The sequence below is a fragment of the Psammomys obesus genome, unplaced genomic scaffold (assembly GCF_907164565.1).
Source record: "Psammomys obesus unplaced genomic scaffold, mPsaObe1.curated_primary_1811, whole genome shotgun sequence".
NCBI lineage: Eukaryota > Metazoa > Chordata > Mammalia > Rodentia > Muridae > Psammomys > Psammomys obesus.
Genome location: NW_026595981.1, coordinates 22,684,506 through 22,709,430, shown reverse-complemented (window position 1 = coordinate 22,709,430; position 24,925 = coordinate 22,684,506). Strand labels below are relative to the sequence as shown.

The window sequence follows — 24,925 nt, the reverse complement described above, 5'->3', positions numbered from 1 at the left end:
GTGTTGCCACAAGCCTGGGGACATATGAGTTCCATTCCTGGAAACCAGGAGGGAACTGACTCCACAGAGTTTTCTGCTGACTTCCATGGGGGCTGTTGCACACGACAAACACTCCTCTTCCTCCCCACCCCCCCACCCCCGCCTCCTCTAAATGAAAACAGCAGAGGGTGGTATCACAGAGACCATTAGAGAAGAGTCAACAGTCTGCATTCTGTTCTGATCTCAGATTGCAGTGCATTGTGGGGATGGAAGGAAGAGGGTGGAGTCTCTGTGGCAGAGGCTCCAAGGGAGCAGTTTGAGTAGGGCTTTATTCACCTAGACACCTGTGAATGGGGAACAGAACAATGTTCTTCATGGTACACATAAATGGAAGAAAACTGGACCAGAAAGCCTTCCCATTCCTTTCTCACAAGACTCCTTCAGCATCAGTTTTGAAGATACAGGGGTATATCTCAAAGCATAAAACAAAACCACAGCATGGAAACATTTTATATATATATATATATATCCCCTCTATAAACACCATCCTGAGTTTCAGAGCTGGAACTTGCTCAGCACACATTCTAATAAGGATTCAGAAGAGAGAGGGTATGTTCTGACTAGATTCTCTTTTGTATTTTTGAATACTCAAGACATTGTCCTCTGTTTGTTTGTTTTGAGACGGGGTCTCACTATGTACCCCTGGCTGGCCCGGAGCTCACAGAGATTCAGCCTCTGCCTCCAGAGTGGTGGATGAATGGCAGCTAGAGTATTTATCTGTCCTACCGCACCTGGCAGCTGCATATCTTTTTTTAATTAATTTAAAAAATTTTATGTGCATGGGTGTTTTAATTGCATGTGTATGTCTGTGTGAGGGTGTTAAGTCTCCTGGAACTGGAGTATCCAGGCAATTGTGAGCTGCCATGTGGGTGCTGAGAATTGAACCTGGGTCCTCTGAAAGAGCAGCCAGTGCTCTTAAACAGATAAGGCATCTCTCCCGCCTCACATATCTTCTCAAAATTAGTTGGGGCCACTCTTACCATGTTGTACGTGTGGAAGGCAGAGGACAGCTTTCAGAAACCCGCTCTCTTTTTCCGCCATGTGGGGCCTGGCAACTGAAGTCAGGTCCTGAGGCTTGTCAGCAAGGGCCTTTACCGCTGAGCCGTCTTGCAGGTGTCCCTAATTATCTTTTGTATTATTTTTATTGTATTCTGGCAAATAACCCTCTGTATTAAATGGTCAATTGCCAAACAGAAATGTTGTGCTCCGGTTTGGGGGCACACACCTGGACCTCTTCATCCAAGCTGTACCCCCCCCCCAGCCCTCACCCCCTGCCCCGTGCTGGGGGACAGGGAACAGAACTTTCGAATGAGCACAGGGATAAACTTGTTAAAGCACTCTCAAGACACTCTAGACTGCAGGTGGGTGGGAACGGTAACAAACTAGCTTTTGTCATCCATCCTTCCAACCAAAAGGGTTACCAACCAGTCTGGACAGTTGAGGTGTTAGCTCATCTCTCTGTTAAGTTTGCATCACAGGGAAAGGAAAAAAACAAGTCAGCAGACAGCAACTTAGCAGACCCGAGGGCTTCAGAAGATGCCAAGAAGCTTTTGGAAGCTGGCCATGAGTGTATGGAGGGAATTGCCTAGACAAAGAGGTTGGTATGAAGTGGGCGATTCTAACCCTCTGACTTCCCAGGCCTGAAGTCTTGGAGATATATTCTACTTATAAAAATGCTTTAAAAGAGATTGGAGCTGGGTGCGCACGGTGGATCATGGTGCCTGTAATCCCAGCATTTGGGGAGGCAGAGGCAAGCAGATCTCTGTGAGTTCAAGGCCAGCCTGGTCAACAAAGTGAGCCCCGGACAGCCAAGGCTACACAGAGAAACCCTGTCTTAACAAATAAACAAGCAGTGATTGTTTGGTTGGTGTGTGTGTGTGCCTGTGTGTGTCTGGTGCTGGAGAGATGGCTCAGAGGTTAAGAACATTGGTTGCTCTTCCCAGAGGACCTGGGTTCAAGCCCCAGCAACCACATGGTGGCTCCCAGCCATCTATATTCCAGTGCCCTCCAGAGATCCAACCTTGTCTTCTGGCCTTTGAGAGCACTAGGCAAGTAAGCGGTACACATATCTACATGCAGGCAAAATACCCACACGTGGAAGAGGAGACAGAGCTATTAGAGGGATGGTGAGATGGTCCTGCTTGCTGCCAAGCCCGAGTGAGTGACTTCAGTCCTTGGATCCTAGCATGATGGGAGGAGAACCAACTCCTCAAAGTTGTCCTCTGACCCACACAAGCATACCATGGCACATGCACACCCCCCCAATAAATGTAAATACATAAATAAGATTAGTGACAGATGTTGAAAGCCAGCTTTAGGCAGAGGGTGATATGGACCCAGAAGTTTAATGAGATTATGATATACAGGCCAAGCCTGTCCACACTGTTTCCTCCCGTACCCAACCTGAATTGAGGGATGAAAACAAAGCAAAACACAACACAACACAGCAACAGAAAAGAAAGCAAGTCTCATTTAAAATAGTGGTTCTCACCCTTCCTAATGTTGTGACCCTTTAATCCAGTTTTTCATGCTGTGGTGACCCCCAAACCATAGAATTATTTTCACTGCTGCGTCGTAAGAGTAATTTTGCTACCGTTATGAGTTGTAATGTAAATATCTACTATGAAGAATATCTGATCTACAACCCCCATGAAAGGGTAATTTGATCTTCTAAAGGGGTCGTGACTCCCACAGGTTGAGAATCACTGATTTAAAGGTTTGGATCTTATTCTTAGGCGCCCCTCTCTGCTCTTGTTCTTTTTTAATTTTATTATTATTATTATTATTATTATTATTGTTTTTGGACAGGTCTCACTACGACCACATTCATTTTCTGCTTAACCAACTTGAAATTTTGTTTTGTCTTGTTCGGGACTTGTGTCATACCCCTCTAGACCTTTCCCTCTCTCAAGCCCTCAACCAGGGCTAGAGAATGTGGGCTCTTTGGTGAAGCCATGCTGCTTTGGTGATCTTCTCACTGTAGAGCATTCTGTGTTCTAACTCTCTGAGCTTTTGGAGCATTTTTCAGCAGGCCCGTGGACAGTGTGAACAGTATCGTACATATAGGTAATGTCTGTTTCTTTACCTGGCACAAATGAATGATCCCCTTTACAGAAAAACCAAAAGATAGCTTGTCTTGGAATTGATATAATATTTTCATTCGTTTCAATAAGGCTAGGCTTTTTGTTTTGTTTTGGTTTGGTTTGGTTTTTTTTTTTTTTTTTTGAGGCACAAGTAGGAAGGATTAGACTAGACAATAAATGTTTTGTTGTTGTTGTCTTTTGGTTTGGGGCTTTTATTTATTTTTATCTTTTTATTTTTTGAGACCAGGTTTCTCTGTGTAGCCCTGGCTGTCCTGGAATTCACCCTGTACACCAGACTGGCCTCCCGAGATCCACCTGCCTCTGCTGGGATTAAAGGCGTATGCTACAACCACCCAGCTTTTTTTCCTCCCCTTAATGAAATGGCTCAAAGTTGGAAGGGTTTGAGCGATTCTGTATCTTCAGGATTTAAGCATCAGGACATGGGCTTAGCGGGGCGCTGAGATGGAGGACAGAAGAAGACAGATGATGAGGCAGGTGGAACTCGGTGATGATGGAACTGGCACTTCAGTTACCCTCAGCCTGGAGGTTCTGTAGTGTGCTGGAGAGTTAGAGATAGAGCGCAGTGAGGTTGGGAAGGTGTTAGGGAAGCAGGCAGGGAAGGTGCATTAGGAAGCCTTGCTCAGCAGCTGAAAGAGGGAGAGACCCGCATAGAGGGCACAGAGGCGGGGGAGGGTGTCTGGATCCCACGTGTACTGGGGGCCTGATCTCTGGACTTCCAGGCCACTTAGCCCCACCAAGGCTTCTGTAAGGGTCAGTTCCTCCTCCCCGAGGGAGGAGAGCAGATCAGGCCGAAGGGGGAAAACACCCTCTTTGTCTTGCAGGAAGTTCTGCTCCATGGTGCTTTCAACCTGCAAGGGACCAAAGTGTCCTGAGAAGGAGGAAGAGGAAAGCCTTCCTCTCTCAGGCTGATGGCCCTAGATGTCTAGGGAGAAAAGAAGACATTTTTCTCCAGGGATGAGGCAGGGTCCTCTGAGCACTGCAAGTTTGCAGGTTCCCACTGGCTCTAGCTGCTCCCTCCCAAACTCTCCCATCCCCCCTGCACTGTGGCTTTTTCTCACCAGCTTCAGTTGCACCGGTAGGATCTTTTTCTCCACAGATTTTACTAGAAGCTTCTGTTGGGCTTCACTTAACACTGGAGGGAAAAGCAGAAAAATCGATAGGTTGCTGGTACTGAGGGAACGACAGACTCCAAATAGTGAAATTCCAGCATATTCTAATCTGCTAAACCCATCCATCCATCCATCCATCCTTCATCCATCCACAGCTGAATACCAGCTCTATAACACAGTTTCGCTGGCTATTAAAAGCTGTGGTCCTTGACTGGGTAGAGAGAACACACCTTTAACTTCAGTGTTTGGGAGGCAGAGGTATATGGGTCCCTGTGAGTTTGAGGCCAGACTGTTCTGCACAGTGAGTTCCAGGCCAGCCAGGGCTACATAGTAAGACCTTGTCTAAAAACAAAAACAACAACAACAAAACAGCAAAGTCACGTGTTTCTTGTTTGTTTTTGAGACAGGATCTCATTCTGTAGCCCAGGCTGGACTAGAACTCACTCTGTACCCAGGTGGCCACTCCTGAATGCTGGGATTATAGGCACAGGCTGCCATGTTCGTGAAAATCCGGGAGCCATAACTGAGGGTTTATTTTGAATTTGGCATTTGACAGAAAGTTTACCCCTACCACATTTTTAACTTAATTAGTTAATTAAAAAATTTTTTTAGACAGGATCTCACTGTGTACCCCTGATTGCCCTGGAACTCACCATGTAGACCAGGCTGGCCTTGAACTCACAAAGATCTCTGCCTCTCCAGTGCTGGGATTAAGGCATGTATCGCCATGCTTGGCTTTCCCCTCACTTTATGTGTGTGTGAGTGTGTGCGCGCGCACACGTATGCATTCGAGCATGCCGTGGTGTGTACCTGGAGGTCAGAGGGCAGCGTGCAGGAGCTGGTGCTCTATCAGGTAGTCTCTGGGAATTGAACTCACATTATCAGGCTTGGTGGCAAGCAGCTTTACTCACTGGGCCATCTTATGGCCCTTGAGAAACGTGTCAAACAGCTCAGCTTAGGTCTAAGGGACCCAGAGGGCTTTTTGTTTGTTTGCTTGTTTTTGTTTTGCGTCATGAAGAGGGAAGGAGAGACTCTCGGCGCAGTAAGATCAGTTACTCTCTGAAGTCAGAGCTAACAGCAACATGGAAGTGATGAACTTAGCTCTGTACAGAAGGTTGAAAATGCAGAAAACAACAACAACAAAACAGATCAACCGAATGAATAAAACCAACTTGGTGCTGATTTTGATTTTTTTTTTCTTCCCTCCAGTACCAGTGGTTGAACTCAGGAACTTGTGTGTGCTAAGCGAATGCTGTAACGCTCAACTACATCCCCAGGTGAACCAATTAAAAAAAAAAACAAGTCTATATAAACTACTGTAGCGTAAGCATCCACGCCTTCATTCATGTGGGAATTCGTTCACATGATTTGCTCTTGTAACAGAAAGGAACTACCTAACTCGCTCCTCACTCACCTGTTAGGGCCCCAAGGAAATAGAGGATGGCGTCCATGGCCTCCTTGGACAGCAGGACATCTCTGGGGAGTGCTTCCAGGGTCACTTCGTGCCCGTTGTCGAGAGCGCCCTCCAGCTGTGAGGGAAACTGGATGGTTAATACCTCAGGCCAGGTCTAACCTCCACCCGGCACACAATAGTCTCTGATCTGAGGCTGACTCTCTCCCACTCAGAGAGACAGGTGAAGACTGGGGGGTGCGGCGGGGGGGGGGGCTCCTTCTTCCCCGGGTTTTGAGCTCTGGAAAGTTCAAGCCGTTCTCCAGCAGAGGGCGCCACTAGCCTGTTACTACCCTATCAGTGGGCGCGCGGCACTTCAGGGAACCCCGCCCTACGGATACTCCTTTGCAGGGACAGAGGGCCCAGTGGCGGCCCAGCAGCCCAGGTACACTTGGCCAGGCTTGGGAAAGACATCTGCTGTTCCTTCCACAGTCCCTGGCCACTCTGTGCCACCCGTCGTCGGGGCTCCTCCCGGTCTGCAACGCCCCAGACACGCCTCCCCCACACTTCCTGCTTCCCACTGGGGCCTCACCGTCTGCTCCAGGTCTTGGAGCTCTTTTTTCTTTCCTAGGAGGTTGCTGAGGGAGGTGAGCAGGGAGCTTTGCCCCTCTGGGCTCAACTTCTCCACTTCTCGAGTCTCTCTCTGAACCTCTTCTTTCAATGTCTTGAAGTCCTCGTGCAGCTCCCCTAAGGGGGCACAGTCAGGGTGGCCGGAGGGACCCCTTCACCTGGCGCCCTCCCACCCAGGCCCCCTCCCAGCTTCCGCAGGACCCAGGGCCGCGCCTCCCGCTTGAATCTGACCCTCCCCCTTTACCAAGGTGCCATGTGGTTAGGAAGGGATGCTAAAGCCTTGTCGCGAAGGACGGGGCAAGGAGGTGGACCGCACGCCGTCCACTAACGAGACGGCTTCCCCCCTTATCCGAGCACAGTTGACCTCTCCTCCACCTAGACATTTAAGGGAAGCCTTCCCCGCTCCCTTAGTCTGTCGACTACTTAATGAAGGGTAGGCCGAGACTGCTTAGAGCACTGTGGATCTGTATCCAGAGACGCGTGTGAGCTGTAGCCTGGCAGTTTAGAGGAGTCCTAAAAGTACATCCAGTCAGCGTTGGCGGGAGTGGCTTCCTGGAGGTGGCTCTATCCCAGGACCTCAGCCTTTGTCTCCCCCCCCACACACACACCCTAATGCTTCTCCCCCTACCTGTGTGGCAAAGCCTTGAAAGAATTCACAAAGCTCCTTACCCACATCAGAGGCCTGGATGACTGAGAAAAAGAAGGAGCAAACAGATCAGAACACAGTCCTTCAGAATGGCAGCCGTCCCTAGGGTCCCTGGCCATCACCCCTCCGAGGTCCCAGCTGTCTTCCCAATCCTCTTGCCCTAATCGGGAGGCAGGAAGGGACCAGAGGAGCTAATTCAATGTGAAAAGGACACTCCTGATAATCACCCAGCAGCTAAGTGAGTCAGCACCTCCTGCCCTGGGTACCGGGCAGCAGATATATGGGGAGCAGGTTGCAGCCACTGAGGCCCCTGAAACAGAGGTCTGGGCCAGCAGATCTGTGCGTCTCAGCCACAGAGCTCCACTTCCTGCTGCTTTTTCCTAACCTCCAATTGGACAACTGCTTGTTGGGGTCCTTCCCACTCTCTTCCCTGTCAGTCCCATGGAGGAGAGGGGAAGACGAGGGTTTTGAACTTGAGTCAAGGAAGTTGTGCAATGACAGGAATACTTACATATGAACTTCCCCTCTGCTGGCCTTTCTGAAAACACAAACAGAGAACCCCTGTCAGGACAAACTCTTTGCCGCTTCTCATTAAAGCCTCACCACAGCAATATGGAAACACGGGGACTCTGCTAGCACACCCCCATAGAACTTTGGAGCACACCTTGTCTCTCTCTGTTTTTTTTCTTTCTTTTCTCTCTCTCTCTCTCTCTCTCTCTCTCTCTTTCTTTCTTTTTGGTTTTTCATAACTGTGTAGCCTTGGCTGTCCTGGAACTCACTCTGTAGAACAGCCTGGCCTCAAACTCACAGCGATCTACCTGCCTCTGCCTGCCTGAGTGCTGGGATTAAAGTCATATGCCAACACCACCCGAATCTCTCTATTTCTGTTGGTGCTTTGGCCTCGGTTTCTTTGTTTCTTTTGGTCACTATTTATACGCCACACCTCTATCTGTCTAAGGACGAAGGGAACAAGAGCAGATGCTCTGGGGGGGGGGGTTTAGCAGATAGCAGCAGGGCAGGAGAGGTGGGGACCTGTAAGGGGTACACTCACCTCCGGGAGGGAAGGTCTGCATGCTGTCATTGCAGAGGTGTGGAATGTCTGTAAGGGACAAGAGAAGGCATCCGGGAGGCCATCACCAGCCGCCACACCCTTTCTCCATCAGCCTCAAATCCCCATCTAATTCTCTACCCAACCCAATGCTGGAAGTTCTCAGCATTTTCTTCCCTCTTCCCCCGAATCCAGTACTGGTGTCAGGATCTGTCTCCTCCTCCGGCTTCCTGACCAGAGGCTGTGCTGGATAGTTTTTTGTGTCATTCCCCCACATCGGCCCCAGTGTCTAGCGCCCAGGGACACCTGGAACTCAGAGCCCCTTCGCCTCTTTTTCTAGAGCAGCCTTTACTCTGCCTCCAGCAATGAGCAGTACAACTTGCTTCCTCCCACATCCTCTGACATTGCAAGAGAGGACCAGGGTACCACTGCCCAGAGGCAGGCAACCCTTATCTCGAGGGGAGAGCATGCTGGTGTCTCTCTGCTCACCCCACTCGTCTCGTCCATTGACCATCAGCTGTCTCACTCGAAAGGCCAGGACACAGCCCTTGGGAATGGTCACGGCCTCCTTGTGGTTCACGGATCCCTAGAATTACACAATGAGAATCTGTGAGTTCTCTGAGATCCTGTGCAGGAGACGTCAGGAGTAGGGGGAGGAGGTAGGTGCAGGGAGGGTCTGAGAGCCTTTGAGGAGACAATCGGTTGGAAAGCCTTCAGTAGGATCTCCAGTCGTCTTTCTCTGTGGTCTGAACTTAGGGGCCTCGAAGCCTCCCCATTCATTTCTGGTGATCGTCCCCTGCCAGGCTATGTCTGCTTCTGGATTGGACAGGAAAAGGGAAGTAGACAGACCTGCTCCGGCACCTGCCTAAACATCGCCCTGTCCCACCTCCCAGCTTTGTTCCACAGCAGTTCCTCCTTCCTCTACACCAACTGCTCCATTCCTATCTCATTCAGGAAGTCTTCCACAACCATCCCCTCCCCGCGGCTCCCAATCCCATCCATCCCTCTCGAATACTGTCCCTAGATGTACGTACAAATCTATAGATGCCTGTACAGATGCACTTACGTCTACTGAGTTTCCCAAGCCTACGTCTTCTGGGCTTTAACTGTGTGTCTCATCTAGACGAAAAGACTTCCTGAAAGCGGGAAACCACGTCTACCCCAGGGCCTGACCAGCTAGCACAGACTAACCTCGAACCTGTGACCCTCCTGCCTCTCTGCCTTCAGAGTGCTGGCCTTACTGGCGTGCACCATCATACCAAGCAGAAGCTGTGCTCTTCAGCTTGGGCAGGGGGCAGGGAGGAAGAGGGATGACCAGGAACTCAGTAGCACTCGGCTTGCTCCATAAAGTCTGTGGCATATGGAAAAGGGACCTGCCCTGCTGCCCAGTAAAGGGTGTGCGTGGCCAGCTTGGCTTTAGAACTTTCTTTCAGGTCCTGTATCCTAAGTGGGCACCATTCGGGCAGAGTTAATGTTTGTTTGTGTGTGTGTGTGTGTGTGTGTGTGTGTGTGTGTGTGTGTGTGTAAGGCAAACCTGTAGTCCCAGTGGGGCAAAGAACGGGAGGGAGAAGCAGCCCTCTGCCTTGCCAGCTCTCTCCAGAGTGACTTCCTGCACGGTCTCCACCACCTCCATCACCACATAAAGGTTCTCCCCGCGCTCCCGCATCTCCTTCAGGAACGGGTGGTCAGCTGCCAGTTTCCTAAGGTGGGAGAAGAGTAAAAAGACACCAGCTCGGCGGCTGGCTCTTCCCCAGGGCCAGCACTTGTGGTTTATATTTCTACTTATAATTTTATTTTATTTTTGAGACAGGGTCTCACTTTACAGCCTTGGCCGGCCTGGAGCTCTCTATGTAAACCAGACTGGCCTGGAGCTCACCGAGATCCACCTGCCTTTGCCTCCCAAGCACTTGGACTAAAGGCTTGTGACACCCTGCCCCGAAGTGTCTACTTTTTCATCTGTCAATCCTAGACAGCATGGTGCCAGGGAGGAAAAAAAAAATGAGGGCTTCGGTCAGACCACAGTGCAAACTCAGACCGCCTGCTTCCTGGCAGGGCAGCTGCTTTGAGACTGAGTTGCCTCATCTATAAAACAGAGGTGACGCCAACTACCTCCCAGGGTGCCGAGATAAACTGGGCAAATAGCCGGAGGCTCAGCACCTGGCCTGGGCCAGGGCTTCATGGTCGCTTCCTCCTCTCCTCCTACCACCCAGGACCAGGCTGTCCTCTTTTTGGCTGCTGTTCAGGTAGTCTGAGATTTCTCTCTGTCTCGTTTTTTTTTCCTGTTTGGTGTGTGTGTGTGTATGTGTGTGTGTGTACATGCATGTATGTGTTTGTGCATGGCTATAGGTGCTACACTGTGGAGGTCAGGTGACAGCCACCCCTCAGGTGGTTTTCTTTGCCTTCGACTTGGTTAAAAATAAGATCTCTTGCTGCCGGCTGCTGCGTAGACCAGGCTAGCAGGGTCCCTCCAGGTCACTCTCCCGGGGTTCCCCTGTCTCCATGTTGGTGTAAGAACACTGGGATAGCAGAGGCATGAGTCTCCCGACCTTCCCGCTTCCGCTTCCCAGGCGTGGACCATCACCCTCGCCTCTTCTTCTCCATCTATACTCTCACCTCCTGCCGTCACAAGCCCCACACCTCCCCCCCCAACTGGCTCCTTCCCTTTGCTTCCATACGAAAACATGTCCCCGTCCGTAAAAAATCCACTTTCATTCCTGAACACTCTCAAACCCCCCTTTCTTCTTTCCTTCGCCTTAGCGGCAAATTGCTCCAAGCTCGCTCTCGAAGCCAGCATCACCCCTGTCGTAATTTCCTCTAATTTGCCTTCTGTTTCTGCCACTCAGCTGAAATCACTAAACTCAAAGATCCCTCCTAGCTATGGACCACACTGGACCTCTCCGGGCTGGTACCTTGGCTTCCGATTGCTCACTGCTTCTGCTCCTATCTTTCTGGCATCACGGTATACCTTCTATCTGACTCACATTTTCCAGTTAATTTGGCATCTTAATCTTTCATGTCCTCTGAGATTTTGGTGTTTTCTTTGTGGTGTGTGTGTGTGTGTGTGTGTGTGTGTGTGTGTGTGTAGGCCAGAAGAAGGCATCAGATCCCCTACAGCTGGTGGTTGTGAGCTGCCTGTTGTGAGAACTGGGAACTGAACTCAGGTCTCCTGCAAAAGCAGAGAGTGCTCTTCGCCGCGGCACTAACTCTCCAGTCCCTGAGATCCTATCTTTATGCCTCCTCTCTCTGAGGTTCTCCAGCTTCTTCATCCTCCCCCCCCCCCCGCTACCCGGTTCTTACCACCTTAATCTGTACCTTGCTGACCACCACGTGGGCATCCCACCCTGACCTCTCTCTGAGCTCCCAGCCCCTTTGCCAGCGGCTCCTTGAACAGCCTCAGCGGTTCTCCAGCTGTGCCTCGAAAGGAGCTGACAATCACCCCCACAGAACCACCATTTGCCTGCCTCCCTGTTTTGTCATCTTCAGCAAAGCCCTCGCTGTCGCCTGGCAGTCAGCTGCGGAGTTTAACCCACTTTGGCAGCCCTCGCACTAAGCCTGGCACCCACCTGATCCTCCGCACCTCCGTCCCGGCCACGATTCCTAGCTCGTCATCGTTTTATGTCTGATGGATAGCGGAACGGTGTCTTTTTGGAGACACCTGCTCCTCAACCCCTCCCCCCACCTTCCTCTATCTAATGCACTTCTCATCTGATCAGGTTGGTCACGACACACATCGGAGCAGCATCAGAGACTCAGGCTCTCCCTGGTGTCTGCCAGTTGGGCTCCTTAACCCGGTTTCTTGTTCCTACCCGCTCTGGGTCTATGCTACGTCTTTCGCTTGCTCCATTTGTGCCCCCTTTCCATCTGTCACGCTGGCTATTCTGTGGTTCCTATTGGTTTTGAGACATCTCACCTGCATGCCTTTGTAAGCCATTTCTCCTCTCTCCCCGGAGGCCCAGTTTATACCCATCATTCAAGGCCTCAACCCAAGACCACCACCTTGTTCGGATCTGCCTCAGTTCCCCAGCCAGAAGCTCCCCTCCACTGGCTGTCAGCCTAGCAGAAAGTGTCTCATGCACTTTGCACATTGCTTTTCCCCACTGGATAGTTTCTCTTTTGTTTTATTTTTGTTTTTTCAGACAGGGGTTTCTCTGTGTAGCCCTGGATGTCCAGGAATTCACTCTGTAGACCAGGCTGGCCTCAAAATCAGAGAGCCTCCTGCTTCTGCCTCCCCAGTGCTGGGATTAAAAGGGGTGTGCCACCCCACCCCCGTTGGATAATTGCTCTTACACAGTAGTTTTCACCCTCCTACACCACAAGGTTCTTGGACATAGACATTCTAGGTGCACCAGCACATAGTAGGACTCTTTACTCTCAGTGAGAACTCTGTGAATGTTCACCGGGTGACTTGTCAAACATTCAAGCCTTTTCCCTCCAGCCCCTCAAGGCCTCGCCTGCTCCTTTCAACCGCTACTTAGTTATTTAAAAGTCAGGTCCCCTGTCAAGCCAGACGTGTGCCAGAGCCTTGTATGGACGTCCTCTCTGCCGTACTCCTTGCCTGCTGGGGCAGCGTTCCCTAGGTGTGTGGATGGAGCCAGTCTGAAGCTTGCTTTATGGGAGCTGAGAGTCAGACACCACCGTCTCTAGAAAGGACAGTTACTACCAACCTCTGCCTCTCCCACTGCATTTCACAATCTTAGGGTAGAAGGAACCTTAGAAACTGTCGTCCATCCCTGTCATTCTGTGGCAAAGACAACTGAGGTTCCCTGAGAAGTGACTCTTCCAAGGTCGCATATCTACTGAATGTGAACATTTGAATGTGTGAGTGTGTGTGTGTGTGTGTGTGTGTGTGTGTGTGTGTGTATGATACTGGAGGTGGCTGGAGGAGGGGAGGAATGTCTAGGAAATGGCTTGGTAGATCCCCCTTGCACCTGCTAACCCCCAGGAGAATTCTCTTTAGGGATTCTCCCGTGGAGACCACGTTGGCAAAGGTCAGGGTGAGGGTTTTACCCTTCCACTGGCACTACCCAACGCCATCCCATCCCCCACCAGCCCCGTCCCCTCTCACCTCTCCTTGTGCAAGTTCTCCAGAGCCTTGGGAGACACGCTGAGTGTCTGGACCTCCAGTGTGCTGCTTCGTGACAGGCCCGCGGTCCCCTTCACCTTCACTGTCCTTGGCACATCCACGTCTCCCTCTACCCGGGCATCCAGCATATTCTTAAAGCTAAAGTTCCCACAGTCTGTTGGGTCTGCGGGAGGGAGAGGACAGGGGGAGTTGAGCTGGGAGGCACCCCCACTGTCGCCTCAGCACCCCAAGAACTTTGGGCTTGGTGACCTCTAACCATAGCAGGGAAGGGAGGGCTTCAGAGCCTTCCTGTGGTCCAGGTGGCTGGCCCCGGCCCTACAGGACCACTTAGAGCCCAGATCTGCTTGAGAGCCTGACCTGAGGGGTTGCTCCCCGGCTCCAGCACATCCAGGAATGTGTAGTCAGTGCGGACGTAGCGGGCCCCCCAGAACAGCGTGCTCTTCCTCTTCCTCAGCACCAGGCAGAAGGGGTGGAAACGCTTGAAGTCGATGAGGCTGTCTAGGGGTGTCAGATCGCCTCGAGGGTTCAGCTGTCTGGCCAGAGCCCGGGTGACATTATCAAAAATAGTCATTGTCTCTGGGGAGAAAGATGAAGGGTGTCAAGATGGCTGCTGAGGACATCAAGACCCGGAAAGGACTTTGTAAAGAGGGGTGGTGGCCCGGCTTCGCTCCTAGAGCTGGCGGAGAGATTGGAGAGGCCTGGGTTTTGGGATGTTGGATCTGGAAGGAACCCAAAGGAGTCCCCATCTTGTGACGACGAATCCTGGGTTCCAGAACCCACATGACTGGCAGGAGGTGCCAGACCTCCCCTTTGTCAAGGGCTGTTTTCTTACCACATGTTCATTTCTTCAGAGTCACGAAGCCTAGCTAGAGCATGTCATCAGCAGGGGAAGGGGGCTGCCTCTCACCCTAGGGGGCAGCTGTAACTAGGACCTGGGGACACCAGGGAAAGGAAGCAAGCGCCACTGTGGCCAACAGCCTGGCCAATCAGAGCCTCGAAGCTCCCCCGGTTGCCCTTCCTTGGCAATAATATTCTTGCTTCTAGCTTTTTCTCCCCTCATGCCCACCTTCTAGCAACGTGGCTGTAAGTGGACCAGCTCCCCAGGCTCCGTCCCACTCACGTTCTAGCCTGCGCTTTTTCTGCCAACTGTACATCTTCTTTCCGATAGAAAGAATTTGTATTCATCCTGTAAGACTCGGTTCAGCTCACCCATTCAGCCCTCTACTCCTGTGGGCATCGTAGTGACTCTGCCTGTATTCCCCAGGCACCTTGTCCCATCCGCTTCTGAAACACCTGCTAATTCATCTTGTCAACATCTGTGCACCTGACTGTCTCGCCTACTCGACTGTGATTTCCCAGAGGGCAGGAAATGGGACTTAGTCACCTCTGCAGGCTCAGCACCAGGCACCGTGTCTGGTGGAAAGAAGGAAAGAGAGAGTCAGTGTGGCCCTGGCTCACACTCAGGCGCGAGAGGGTCCAAGAGGATGTGAGACCTGAAATGACCTGAAGTTCACCATCTTAGGTCTCTGTCTTTGAAGTCTAGGTATCTCACTGGGCAGCCAGCAGCCACACCCAGATTATCCTGGTGGGTGGAAGAGGACAGACAAATGAGCTAGCCTCCGTGGGGTTCACCTTTCTGTGGTACTTGACAGAAGCAGGCATACACAGATGCGTGGGGCCATCCTGCCATCTCCAATGTGCTTCTCGGCCCTCTTTTCCTTGAAGGGCTTGGAGAGCACAGGTCCCTCCAGGGACCAGACTAGTATACCTGAAAGTTCTCTTCACCAGAGAAGCACTCAAATGGCCATTCCTGTCTTCCCTCTCTCAGGCCTACCATGATACCTACCCTCGGTGAAATCCAAGCCACCATGAAGGATAAGAAATCCCATGCCCTTTTGGTCCCAACCTTTCCTCTAGATCCCCCTGCCTCCTCTGCCGTCATCCGTCTTACCGGGAGCGGGTGACGCTGGGTCCTGTCTGGCTGCTGGGTGGTGAGGGACCAGAGCTTGCTGTAGGCTGAGGGAATGACTGGCTGTCCCATACCAGGACAGGCTGCTTTATGCTGGAGGCAGGTACTAGGCGTCCACAGACCCCGCCCACCTCGAAGGCCCCACCCCTTGGTGTTCCACTTCCAGGAGAACAGCATCAACCTGTTTCAAGTGTGCCCCACCTCAGGCCCTGGGCCCTGACCTCCTAAGAGATGAGGGGGGTGGGTAGGGAGCTGCCAGGCAGGTGCTTGTGTAGGTGTGGCTAGCTGGGGCTGAGGGAGAAAGAAATGGCACCTGAAAGTTGGCTTGTGGACACTTCGGGGAGCAAAAGAGAGGCAGTGGGAGTTAGCTGAGTGAGTGTGTGTCTACGTACGTACCCACGAGTGTGCGCGTGTGCGCGTATGAGTGGTGAGGGGGTGGATCACTGTTCTGGTGTCAGGCTTCACGAGGAAGCATCTGTGATTCATGGGAGGCCTTGTGGGGGGGATGATAAATGGTGAGCAATCCTGTGTGTTCGAAGACTACGGGCAGCAGAGATGCTGAGAAGCTGCCCTTCAACGTTCTGTGCACCTGCTGATCCCTACCTGGCCCTCCTTGTGTTGACTACGTATGCGTTAGAGTAGCATACGCACAAGTCTGAGGAGGCAGGGATAGAGCGAGCTTGAAGGGCCTTCCGGGATTCAGAAGCAGCTCTGCTTCTCTAGGGATACTGAATGCACGCATACCCATACTCAGAGGTGGACCACAGCAGCGAGATGACCAGGACTCCTGCTGCGGGCATTCAGCTGTCTCGCTGCAGGTCATTCAGGTACTGCCCTTACCTTTCTTCAGCTGCTGGCTGCTTGGGAATAATTTAGGAGAGGCTTCAGCACGCATGAGCAGATCCCTAGAATGCAAATTATGTGATTTACTGCAAGGCCATACGAAGAATCAGTTTCCTGGAGGTTTCCTTAGGGGCTGGCAGGAATGGGGAGACAGCACACTCCGTAAAACTTCTTAAACACTTGATTACTCTAAACCACCTCTAACACGAGTGGGGGTTCCCACATAACTCTTCCCTATGCCCTGCCTTTCTGGTCCCGGTTTCTCATCCTTTTACTTGCCTCCCTTCCCATCCACTTTGTGACTTTCTGGTACAGCTGTCAGCCTCGTTGACAGTTCTAGCCACTGTTTATTGTCAGGGGCTTGGGTGTGTGGGATGGTTGCCATGTTTCTGTCCTGTGAGCATAGTTGTGCAGAAATTCAGTGTATGTGTTATGCAAGAGTGTTTTCCCCCTCACCCTGGATTTCTGTCTCTGCCCCTCTGTCTCTTTGAATCACTACAGTGGTAAGGCACTGGGCATGCTCTTATCCCTTGATCAGCTCTGGGAAGGTGGCCCAACTGACCATCATCTCCGTCAGACGTTTGGGAGTTTCTTCCTAGATTCCACCCTCCTCCTGTGGCTGAAGGCCAAGGCTTCTTGTCTCTTTCATCTTTGAAAGATCTATGGAGGAGCAGTTGTGGGAGGTTCGTCCTGAAAGCTCCCAAAGTCCCCCTACTGGTTCTTCCCTCTCTCCTCTCTCGCTTCTTTCACGTCTCTCACTGGCCTTCCCTCATGCAGGTCTCCCTCCAGCCTGAGGTCATTGTCCTTTATCCTCCACCTCGTCATTTCCATCTTATTGCACCATTCCCAAACTGACTAATGGTATTCTAAGCACTGGGCTTAGAGGGCTCCAGGAAGAAAGAAGGAGGAAATGAAAACATGTTCAGGTGTGTCCCTGGGCTGCCGTCCTTCAATGCAGGGTGCCCTGGCCTCTTTCCATCCTGCTCTCCTCCTGGGAGTTTGTTTTTTATTTATTATCAGAGACTTGTGTGTGTTTGCATGTGTTTGTGTGTTGTGGATAGTTACACACGTCGTGAGGCACTTGTAGAAGTCAGAGGACGACTTGTGAGGTATTTCCTTCAACCTTTATTTAGGGTCCAGGAATCAAACTCAGGTCATCTGGTTTGCTTAGCAAGTACCTTTATTTCCAGAGTCATTTCTCCAGCACCAAGAGGGCTGACTTATTATGTTCAGGGGAATATAAGTAAGAATTTAAATTGCACTTGAACACACACACACACACACACACACACACACACACACACACACTTGGCTAATCTGTGAGAATTCTTTGTGTGCGTGTTTTGAATCTGTGTAGCCAAGGGTGGCTTTGAACACACAAGCCTCGTGTTTCAACCTTTTGAAAGTTTAAATCCTTATTTTCTTAGTATTGTTTAATTTTACGTGTGTGAGTGTTTTCTCGCACATATGTAAATTTGCCCAGAGGCAGCATCAGAGCCTCTGGACCTGCCGTTACAGGTAGTTGGGAGCCACCATGTGGGTGCTGGGAAACTAAACCTGCTCTTCTGCAAGAGCAGAGGATGCTTGCTCATTTGTTTGTTTCTTTCTTTTTGTTTTTTATTTTTATTAATTACAATTTATTCACTTTGTATCCCCCCTGTACCCCCCTCTCTCCTCCCCTCCCAATCCCATCCTCCCTTTCCTTTCTCCACCCATGTCCCTCCCCAAGTCCACTGATAGGGGAGGTCCTCCTCGCCTTCCTTCTGATCCTAGTCTATCAGGTCTCATCAGGAGTGGCTGCATTGTCTTTCCTCTGTGGCCTGGTAAGGCTGTTGTCCCCACAGGGGGAGGTGATCAAAGAGCAGGCCAATCAGTTCATGTCAGAGACAGCCCCTTCTTTTTTGTTTTTTAAGACAGGGTTTCTCTGTTTAACAAGAGTCCTGGCTGTCCTGGACTCACTTTGTAGACCAGGTTGGCCTTGAACCCAGAGATCTGCCTGCCTCTGCCTCCCCGAGTGCTGGGACCAAAGGCGAGCGCCACCACCTCCCAGCTTACAGACAGTGCTCTTAAAAGTGGATCCATCTGCCTAGCTTCCTGATTTTTATTTTTAATTTATTTTATGTATGTTGGCGTTTTGCCAGCACGTATATCCGTCTACCACATGTAGGCCTGGTGCCTACAGAGGCCGGAAGAAGATATTGGCTTTCCTGTAACTGGAGTTACATTTACAGATGATTGTTAGCCGCCATGTGGGGGTGCTGGGAATCAAAACTGGGTCCTCTGGTAGAGGAATCCGTGCTCTTAACATACCCCCCCCAGCCATCTCTCTAGCACTTTTATTTTTATTTTTAATTATATATATGTTTGTGGTTGTGTGCATGTGAACGTAGGTGCCCATGGAGGCCAGGGGTGTGGGATCCCCCTGGAGCTGACGTTACCATAAGTAGTAAGCTGCCTAAGGTGAGTTCTGAGAATTGAACAGAGCGGCACTCCCTCTTAACCACGGAGCCATCTCTCCGGCTCCTGTAAGGATTTCTGAGGCCAGGTTAGAGATCTGGGGAGGAGGAGGTGCATAAAATAGAAACAAACAGACTCAGAAAACTTTTGAAGTCAGTAAAAGTGGCTTTACCCCAAAATGAAAATTGTTGTGGGCAATTGTTGTGGAAGTTGGTGGTAGGGTTAGGTTTTTATCTCCCTCTGGTGGTCTATCGATGTAAGTGCTAGCAGATGCCCGTCCCCGATCCTCTGATACATACATTATGTATGTGTGTACGTGTATGTATGTATGTTATATGTCTGTGTTGCTACATGGACACAGAAGCAGGAAAATGAGGAAGTCCCCCAGCTGCACGCTCTGGCAAACTTAATTCCTCTTTCTGTGGTGGAGATCTCTGAGGACAGACACAGGCACTGGGACAGGGCCTTAGTTCCTTGTTTTATTATTTTTTTAAATTTTTATTATTATTATTTTTTTATTATTGCTGACTTTTCCCCTTGGAAGGGGCCAAATAGCAAAGAAAGGAAAGCAGAAGGCGAGCTCTGGACAGGGGTCACTGATCCTGGCAAGAACGGGAAATCTGGCTCCTGGAAGTCAGGGGGCAAAGGGCGTTCTGAAATGCTTTGTAGCAGAGGAAGCATGCTGTGGGCTGTTGGGTGTCTGGAACAGCCAAGGGCAGTGACTCCTCACACAGACACATTCCCAAACTTTCTCGAGTGAAAGAAGGTAAGGTCGAAGATGTGCTGGAAAGGGAGAGGCTGGGGCAGGAGGAAGCCATGTTTTCTAGCTCACCCTGGAGGCTGAGAGTTTGGAGGCTCGGGTTCTCCTCTTCTTGCTTCTGCACCTTCCCTCTCCTCCCCTCCTCTCTTCCTTTCTCTTCCCACCTCATCTCTCCCCTCCTCTCCCCTTCCCTCTCCCTTCGGTATATATAGTGCAGCTAGCCTCAGTCTCTTGCCCTCCCTGCCTCAGCCAGCTGAGTGCTGGAATTATAGTGTGCCATCACACTGACTTGCTGTTTCTTTTCTTTCTCTCCGTACCCCGCCCTTCCCCATCTGACATGCTGACAGAAGCAGAGACCACTGTTATTGCCGGCACCACCTCTGAGAAACCTCTTCTGCCTGGTCCCTTAGACCTCCTCGTCTTGAACCCCTGATGATGTGGCAGTGATGGGGGTCAGAGCTTCTTGTCCACCATGTGGCTGGTGGAAGAGTTGACATCCTCCTCTGCTGGGATGGCGCCTGCTGCGACGTGGCTTCCAGATCATTGCTGAAGAGACTGTGGTCTCAGGTAAGGAAAGCTTGGAACCAAGGCTCCCCTAGGCCTATCCCCGGGCTTCCTTGGCCATAGTTGCAGCAGGACAAAACATCTTAAAAGTGTGTATTATTTGTCAGTGCCCAAAACATGGGGGGGGGGGAATATTAGAGGCCACAGGCTTGTAACAAGGCTCTTGGCTTTGGGTATAGAAAAGCTTGTCAACTTGTGTGTGCGTTGTTTTTTGTTTTTTTTTTTTTTTCTTTCTTTTAAAGATTTATTTATTTTTTATTTATTCAGTATTCTGACTGCATGTGTGTCTGCAGGCCAGAAGAAGGTACCGGATCTCATTGTAGATGGTTGTGAGCCACCATGTGGTTGCTGGGAATTGAGCTCAGGACCTTTGGAAGAGCAGCCAGTGCTCTTAACCTCTGAGCCATCTCTCTAGCCCCATGTGTTGGTTTCTCGAGACAGGATTTCTCTGTGTAGCCTTGGCTGTCATGGACTCACTCTTTAGACCAGGCTGTCCTCTAACTCACATAGATCTGCCTGTCTCTGCCTCCCTGAGTTCTGAGATTTTAGGCATGCATTACCGTGCCCAGATGTGTGTATGTGTGTGTTTTGTTTTGTTGTTTTTGTTTGACTGGGTCTTGTGTAGCTTAGTCTGGCCTCAAACTGTCCATGTAGCTGAGGCTGGCCTTGAACTACTGATCCTCCTGCCTGAGCCTCAGGAGTTCTGGGATTACCAGCTGTCTGCTTATATGCAAAGGCCAGAAAAACTCCCCTCAGTGCTTAGTTACCAACTCCTCATCCAGAAGCTCTTGAGCATGCAGACATGAAGACAGGACCCTGCCTCTACTTGGAAGAAATTCTGGCCCAGGACAGTCACCATCTGCAAAGGAGATGAAACAAAACAAATAAACAAACAACAACAAAACCTCACAAATGCTTTGTACTTGGAGAGTCACCGAATTCAGAGATGAGCTGCAGCAAAAATCTTAAAATTCAGCTTCATCTCCATCCTTGAAAAACCTCTCCAGGCTGTGAGTGCTAGGAGTGAGCAGAAAAGGACAGGAGTAAGAACCCAAAGACCTAAGTTATGTACAGAAATCTGCTAGGAGCCTGAAGCCCCCCACCCCATCCTCTTTGGATGTCAGAAGATTCGTTTGTGAATCTTCTGACAGACACACTGGCCCTGTCTGTCTGTCTCCGGGAGTGTGGCCAACAGCTGCTGCTGCTCTCAGTCCTTCAGAGGTAAAGGAAAGGGGAAGGTGTGCTCTCCCTTCAGGAAGCGGGAGACTGTCAGATGGAGCTGGGGTTAGGGTGTGTGTGTGTGTGTGGTGGGATTGAGGAGCCAATTGACTCTCTATCCCCACGAGAGGATGAGGGAAATTTCTGGAAGGGAATGTTCCTCTTTTCGTGTTGGAAAATGAATGCGGTGGAGGAGAGGTGGGGTAGGTGGGTTTATACATTTGTCTCTTTCTTGGAGGAGCAAACAACAAAGTTGGTACCTGGCTTCATCTTCCCTGTGGCTTGGTACCAGGGATGGCTTCATGGGCATGTAACCTATGAAGTGGCCACAGGTGCCATGCCTGGTTTAAGGGGGGACTGAGGCCATCTTGAATCATAATAATAATAAAAAAAAACATGTACTAATTGTTATTTATTTTGGGAGAAGGTCTTTCAGTGTAGTCCTAGTTGTCCTGGAACTCACTGCGTCAGACTCAAAGTCTCTGCCTCCTTGAGTGGGATTAAAGGGGTGCACCAGCATGGCCAGTCCTAGCATTTTTTAAAAAGATTTATTTGTGTTTATGAGTGTTTTGTCTGCTTACATAGATGTATACCATGTGTGTGCCTGGTGGAGGCCAGAAGAAAGCATCAAATCCCTTGGAACTGTAGTTATGGATAGCTGTGAGCCACCACGTGGATGTTGGGAACTGAATCCAGGTTCCTCTCCAGGAACAAGTGTTTTAACCGCTGAGCCATCTCTCTAACCCCTTGAGTAATAATTGTTGATTTTTTACTTTTTTTCTTCTCATGTGTATGTGTGTGTGGCGTATCCATGTGCAAGCATGTTTGCATGTGTCTGTTCGCATGTACTTGTGGGGGCTTGAGGTTGAGGTTGGAAGTCTTAGCTGATTGGTGTCTGTCATATCATTGAGGCCAGGCCTCTCAGTTGAACTCAGAGCTCATCAATGCTGGTCTAGCTGGTCGGCTTGCTCCACTGAGAGTCTTTCTCCACTTTCTAAAGCTGTAATTACAGGGAAGTCTCTGGGTCACCCAACACTGACATAGATTCAGGAGCTCTAACAGCCCCCATGCTTCCTGCTCGAAGAACAAATGCTTTAACCGCAGAGCCATCTTTCAAACCGTCCCTGTTAATATTTGTTTTTATTTTATGTGTATGAGTGAGTGTTTTGCCTTCATGTATGTGTGGTACCATGTAGGTTTCTGGTGCCCTCAGGGCTCAGGAGAGGCCGTCAAATCTCCTGGAACTGGAGTTACAGACAGTTGGGAACTGACATGTGGATGCTGGGAATCAAACCTGCCTGCACTTTTAACCCCTGAGTCCCCCAGCCCCGCCACATTTGACAATTTAGTACTTGCTTTTAGTTGTTTTGTTTTGAAGACAGGGTTTCACTGTGTAGCCTTGGCTGTCCTGGACTTGCTTTGTAGACCAGGCTGGCCTCGAACTCATAGAGATCTGTCTGCCTCTGCCTCCCAGAGTGCTGGGATCACAGGCATGGGCCACCGTGCCCAGCTCCCAATTTAGTACTTGTTAACAATGTATTTTGGTCACACACACCTCCAACTCTCCCTTCCCACTCCCCCAGGTACTCCCACCATGTCCTCTTGCCCGCTTTATGTTCTCTGCCTCTCTCTCTGTCTCTCTGTCTCTCCCCTCCCTCCCTGAAACCCAGGGCTGCCTGCTGGGATGTTGGCTGATCCTGTAGTCTCAGTCCTGTGCAGGTCCAACCAGGTGCAACGGCCACCCCACGTCATGTCCGGAAGACACTCCACAGAACTCTTCCGCATCCTATGGCTCTTCTGTTCTTTCCGCTTCTTCTTCCATGATATTTCTCGAGCCTTGGGGTCGGGGTTGGAATGGAGGTGCCATTTAGGGCCGAGCATTGAAGAGTCACTTAATCTCAGCACTTTTACCAACTATGAGTCCTTGCATTAAGTGCCTTGAATTCCTCTGGTCTTCCTGCCTGGACCTCCCAAGTGCTAGAATTGTAGGCGCACCAGACCAGTTTAACTCGCCTAAAACCCACCACGGCCTGGGCATTTTGATTTTATTTCGTGTATACGATTGTGCATCATGTACAAGGAGTGCTCATGGAGGCCAGAAGAGGGCGTCAGATCCCCCGGGACTGGAGTTACAGACAGTTGTGAGCCGCTACGCGGATGCTGGAGTTAAGACCTGGTTCCCTCTGCTCAGGGATAATTCTCCTGCATAATTATTTTTATTTTTTTCTTAGACAAGTAACTCTGCACTAAGTTTTTTTGCACTAAGACCTACAGATTATAAGGCAGGTTCTGTTTGGTGCTATTGTGCTTATCCTGGTAGGCCCAGTACATAGAGGGCCGCCCCCACCCCACCCGTCCGGTCTCATCCCGGCCCGCCTCCCCTGCCTCTCATTCTTGATCCCGAGTCCAGCAGGTGGAGGATGTTCCTAGACAGCGCACAGTTTGCTAGAGGTCTCCAGCAGCTGTTTAAGAACTGTCTCCGCGCCTCCCTCCCAAGACCAGTTGGCTCCTTAAGATCCCAGGTCATCCCCAGGCAGATGAGGTACTCCCGCAGTTCGAGGAACAGGAAGCTTCCGGAGTGGGCATTCCTTCGCGCGAAAGCTCCAATCTCTCGCAGAGGCTAAATATAACCTCCCATTTGAGGCCTCATTTACACCCTTCCCCCGCCCCGGTAGCCCGTACTCTCCCCCTCGGATGACCAGCCCCGCCCCAGTCCTTTTAAATCCCCTTTTTGTTGCCTCTCCCAGGTCCTGAAGTCACTATCCAGCTCCGCCTCCGTTCCTGGCTGCGGCGGCGGAGCCCCGGGGCAACCCAGCTCAGCCCCGAATCGGCTTCAGCATCATTTCCCACCTTCCTTCTGGCTCACCCCCCGCCCCATCCCACCCCTTCGGCCCTGCCTCCCGCCTTTTTAGGTCAAGACGCCCGGACTCCTCTTCGCGACCACTAGCTACTCCGCCCTGCGCAGCGCAGTCCCGCCCACTCCGCCGAAGCCCCGCCCACTCCGCCCGCTGCCGCTTTCCTGCGGTCAACAGTGTTCAGCCTGTCAGCCCCGCCGCCAGTCCAGTCGTTTTAAGACCCCTCTTTAGCATCTCAGCATACCCTCTACCTCAGCTTCTAGCACCCGGAAAACCCGTTTGTTCACATGCAGAGCTTTGGGTGCCGGACAGTAGCAACTGTCTTCTATAGGGCTTCACCTTTGGGGTGGGGGTGGGGGATCCTTCCCCCCCAGGCAGAGAAGCCTGGGGTTTTCTGGGGCTTGTTGTCTTGCTTCCTTCTCAGACACACCCTGGCCGGGGAACCCTGGGCAGGGCAGGGTCTGGCCTGGAGTGTCCCCATTGCCTTGCCCCTGCCTCCAAAAGGCTCTCCAGTGCTTCCACACCTTTGGCTGCTCTGAGCTTCTGAGTTTTGTTTTTTGTTTTTTTTTTTTTAGGTTGCTGTGGTTGGTGGGGCGAGGCCGGGACCCTCTTTTCCTCTTAGCTGCAACCCTGGCCCTACCCTCATCTCCCCACCAAATTATCCCATCCCTTAAACAGGAAGGTGTATATTCCACTAGGGTAGGAGATTTGGGTTCCTTTCTTGTCCTCCCTTGGCATGGACCTCGCACCAGGCCTCCGCTTCAGCATTTCTGGCTTGCTTTCTTCTCTTCTCTACCCAGCCCCTTTTGTAGATAATGAGGCTTTTGAGAGCCGTCGCTAGTCGGGGGGGGGGGGGGAATGGCTTAGCTTGGTCGGGTTCAGAACTGCCCAGAGGAGAAACCCTTCTTCCTTCGGTCTGAGTTTCCCAGGGCTGTCTGAGGAATGGGCAGAGTGAAGCTGGTGGTGGAAGTCCCTGGAAACCACTGCTTCACAGGGCTGGTGGCATCTTAGAACCTGCTCTATCCTCCATGAATCCTGCCCGGCAGGGCTGAGAGAGGGTGTGTGTGTGTGTGTGAAGCCAGGCCACCTTCTCTCTGGCTTTCCTGAGAGAGAGATGGGCAGGCATGTAGCCCACTGGGAGCAACGCCCAGAGAGGGAAGGTGGCGGGCAGGGCTGCACAGTCTTCTGCTCCTCGTTGCCAGAGCACACG

The 24,925-nt window shown here is 51.1% G+C and overlaps 2 protein-coding genes across 7 annotated transcripts in view; one reads left to right on the top strand and one right to left on the bottom strand.

The window, feature by feature from the left end:
- Positions 1 to 2,340: 2,340 nt before the first annotated feature.
- Positions 2,341 to 15,064, bottom strand: Gsdma (gasdermin A). 4 transcript variants are annotated; one of them, XM_055620144.1, is made up of 12 exons: positions 15,001 to 15,064; positions 13,407 to 13,625; positions 13,032 to 13,212; positions 9,501 to 9,666; positions 8,456 to 8,552; positions 7,970 to 8,017; positions 7,430 to 7,456; positions 6,942 to 6,962; positions 6,235 to 6,389; positions 5,667 to 5,781; positions 4,202 to 4,275; positions 2,341 to 3,991 (listed from the first exon to the last, which is right to left on the bottom strand). In XM_055620144.1, the coding sequence occupies exons 2-12, from the start codon at positions 13,618 to 13,620 to the stop codon at positions 3,749 to 3,751; spliced, it is 1,341 nt and encodes a 446-aa protein (XP_055476119.1). In that variant the 5' UTR covers positions 13,621 to 13,625; positions 15,001 to 15,064; the 3' UTR covers positions 2,341 to 3,748. The 4 variants fall into 4 exon arrangements, with proteins under 4 accessions (XP_055476119.1, XP_055476118.1, XP_055476117.1 ...); XM_055620143.1 differs by lacking the exon at positions 15,001 to 15,064 and adding an exon at positions 14,259 to 14,410; XM_055620142.1 differs by lacking the exon at positions 15,001 to 15,064 and adding an exon at positions 14,170 to 14,256.
- Positions 15,065 to 15,827: 763 nt separating this feature from the next.
- Positions 15,828 to 24,925, top strand: part of Ormdl3 (ORMDL sphingolipid biosynthesis regulator 3) — a 28,774-nt gene continuing 19,676 nt past the window's right edge. For 2 of the 3 annotated variants that reach the window (XM_055620287.1, XM_055620290.1), the window contains exons 1-2: positions 19,016 to 19,084; positions 19,426 to 19,645. The gene's annotated coding sequence lies outside the window, so the exon portion shown is untranslated. Of the gene's footprint in view, positions 15,846 to 19,015; positions 19,085 to 19,425; positions 19,646 to 24,925 lie in introns of those variants that run through there. The other variant, XM_055620289.1, reaches the window with a different exon arrangement.

What these genes read in the sequence shown, in the direction of transcription:
- Gsdma (XM_055620142.1), bottom strand. Translation starts at nt 14,203, where the DNA reads ATGTACAGTTGGCAGAAAAAGCGCAGGCTAGAAC. An exon ending in GAAAAAGCGCAGGCTAGAAC is followed by an intron (nt 13,626 to 14,169) that starts GTGAGTGGGACG and finishes CTTTCTCCCCAG; the next exon opens with AGACAATGACTATTTTTGAT. An exon ending in TTTCCTTGGGGCCCTAACAG is followed by an intron (nt 4,276 to 5,666) that starts GTGAGTGAGGAG and finishes TTTTCCCTCCAG; the next exon opens with TGTTAAGTGAAGCCCAACAG.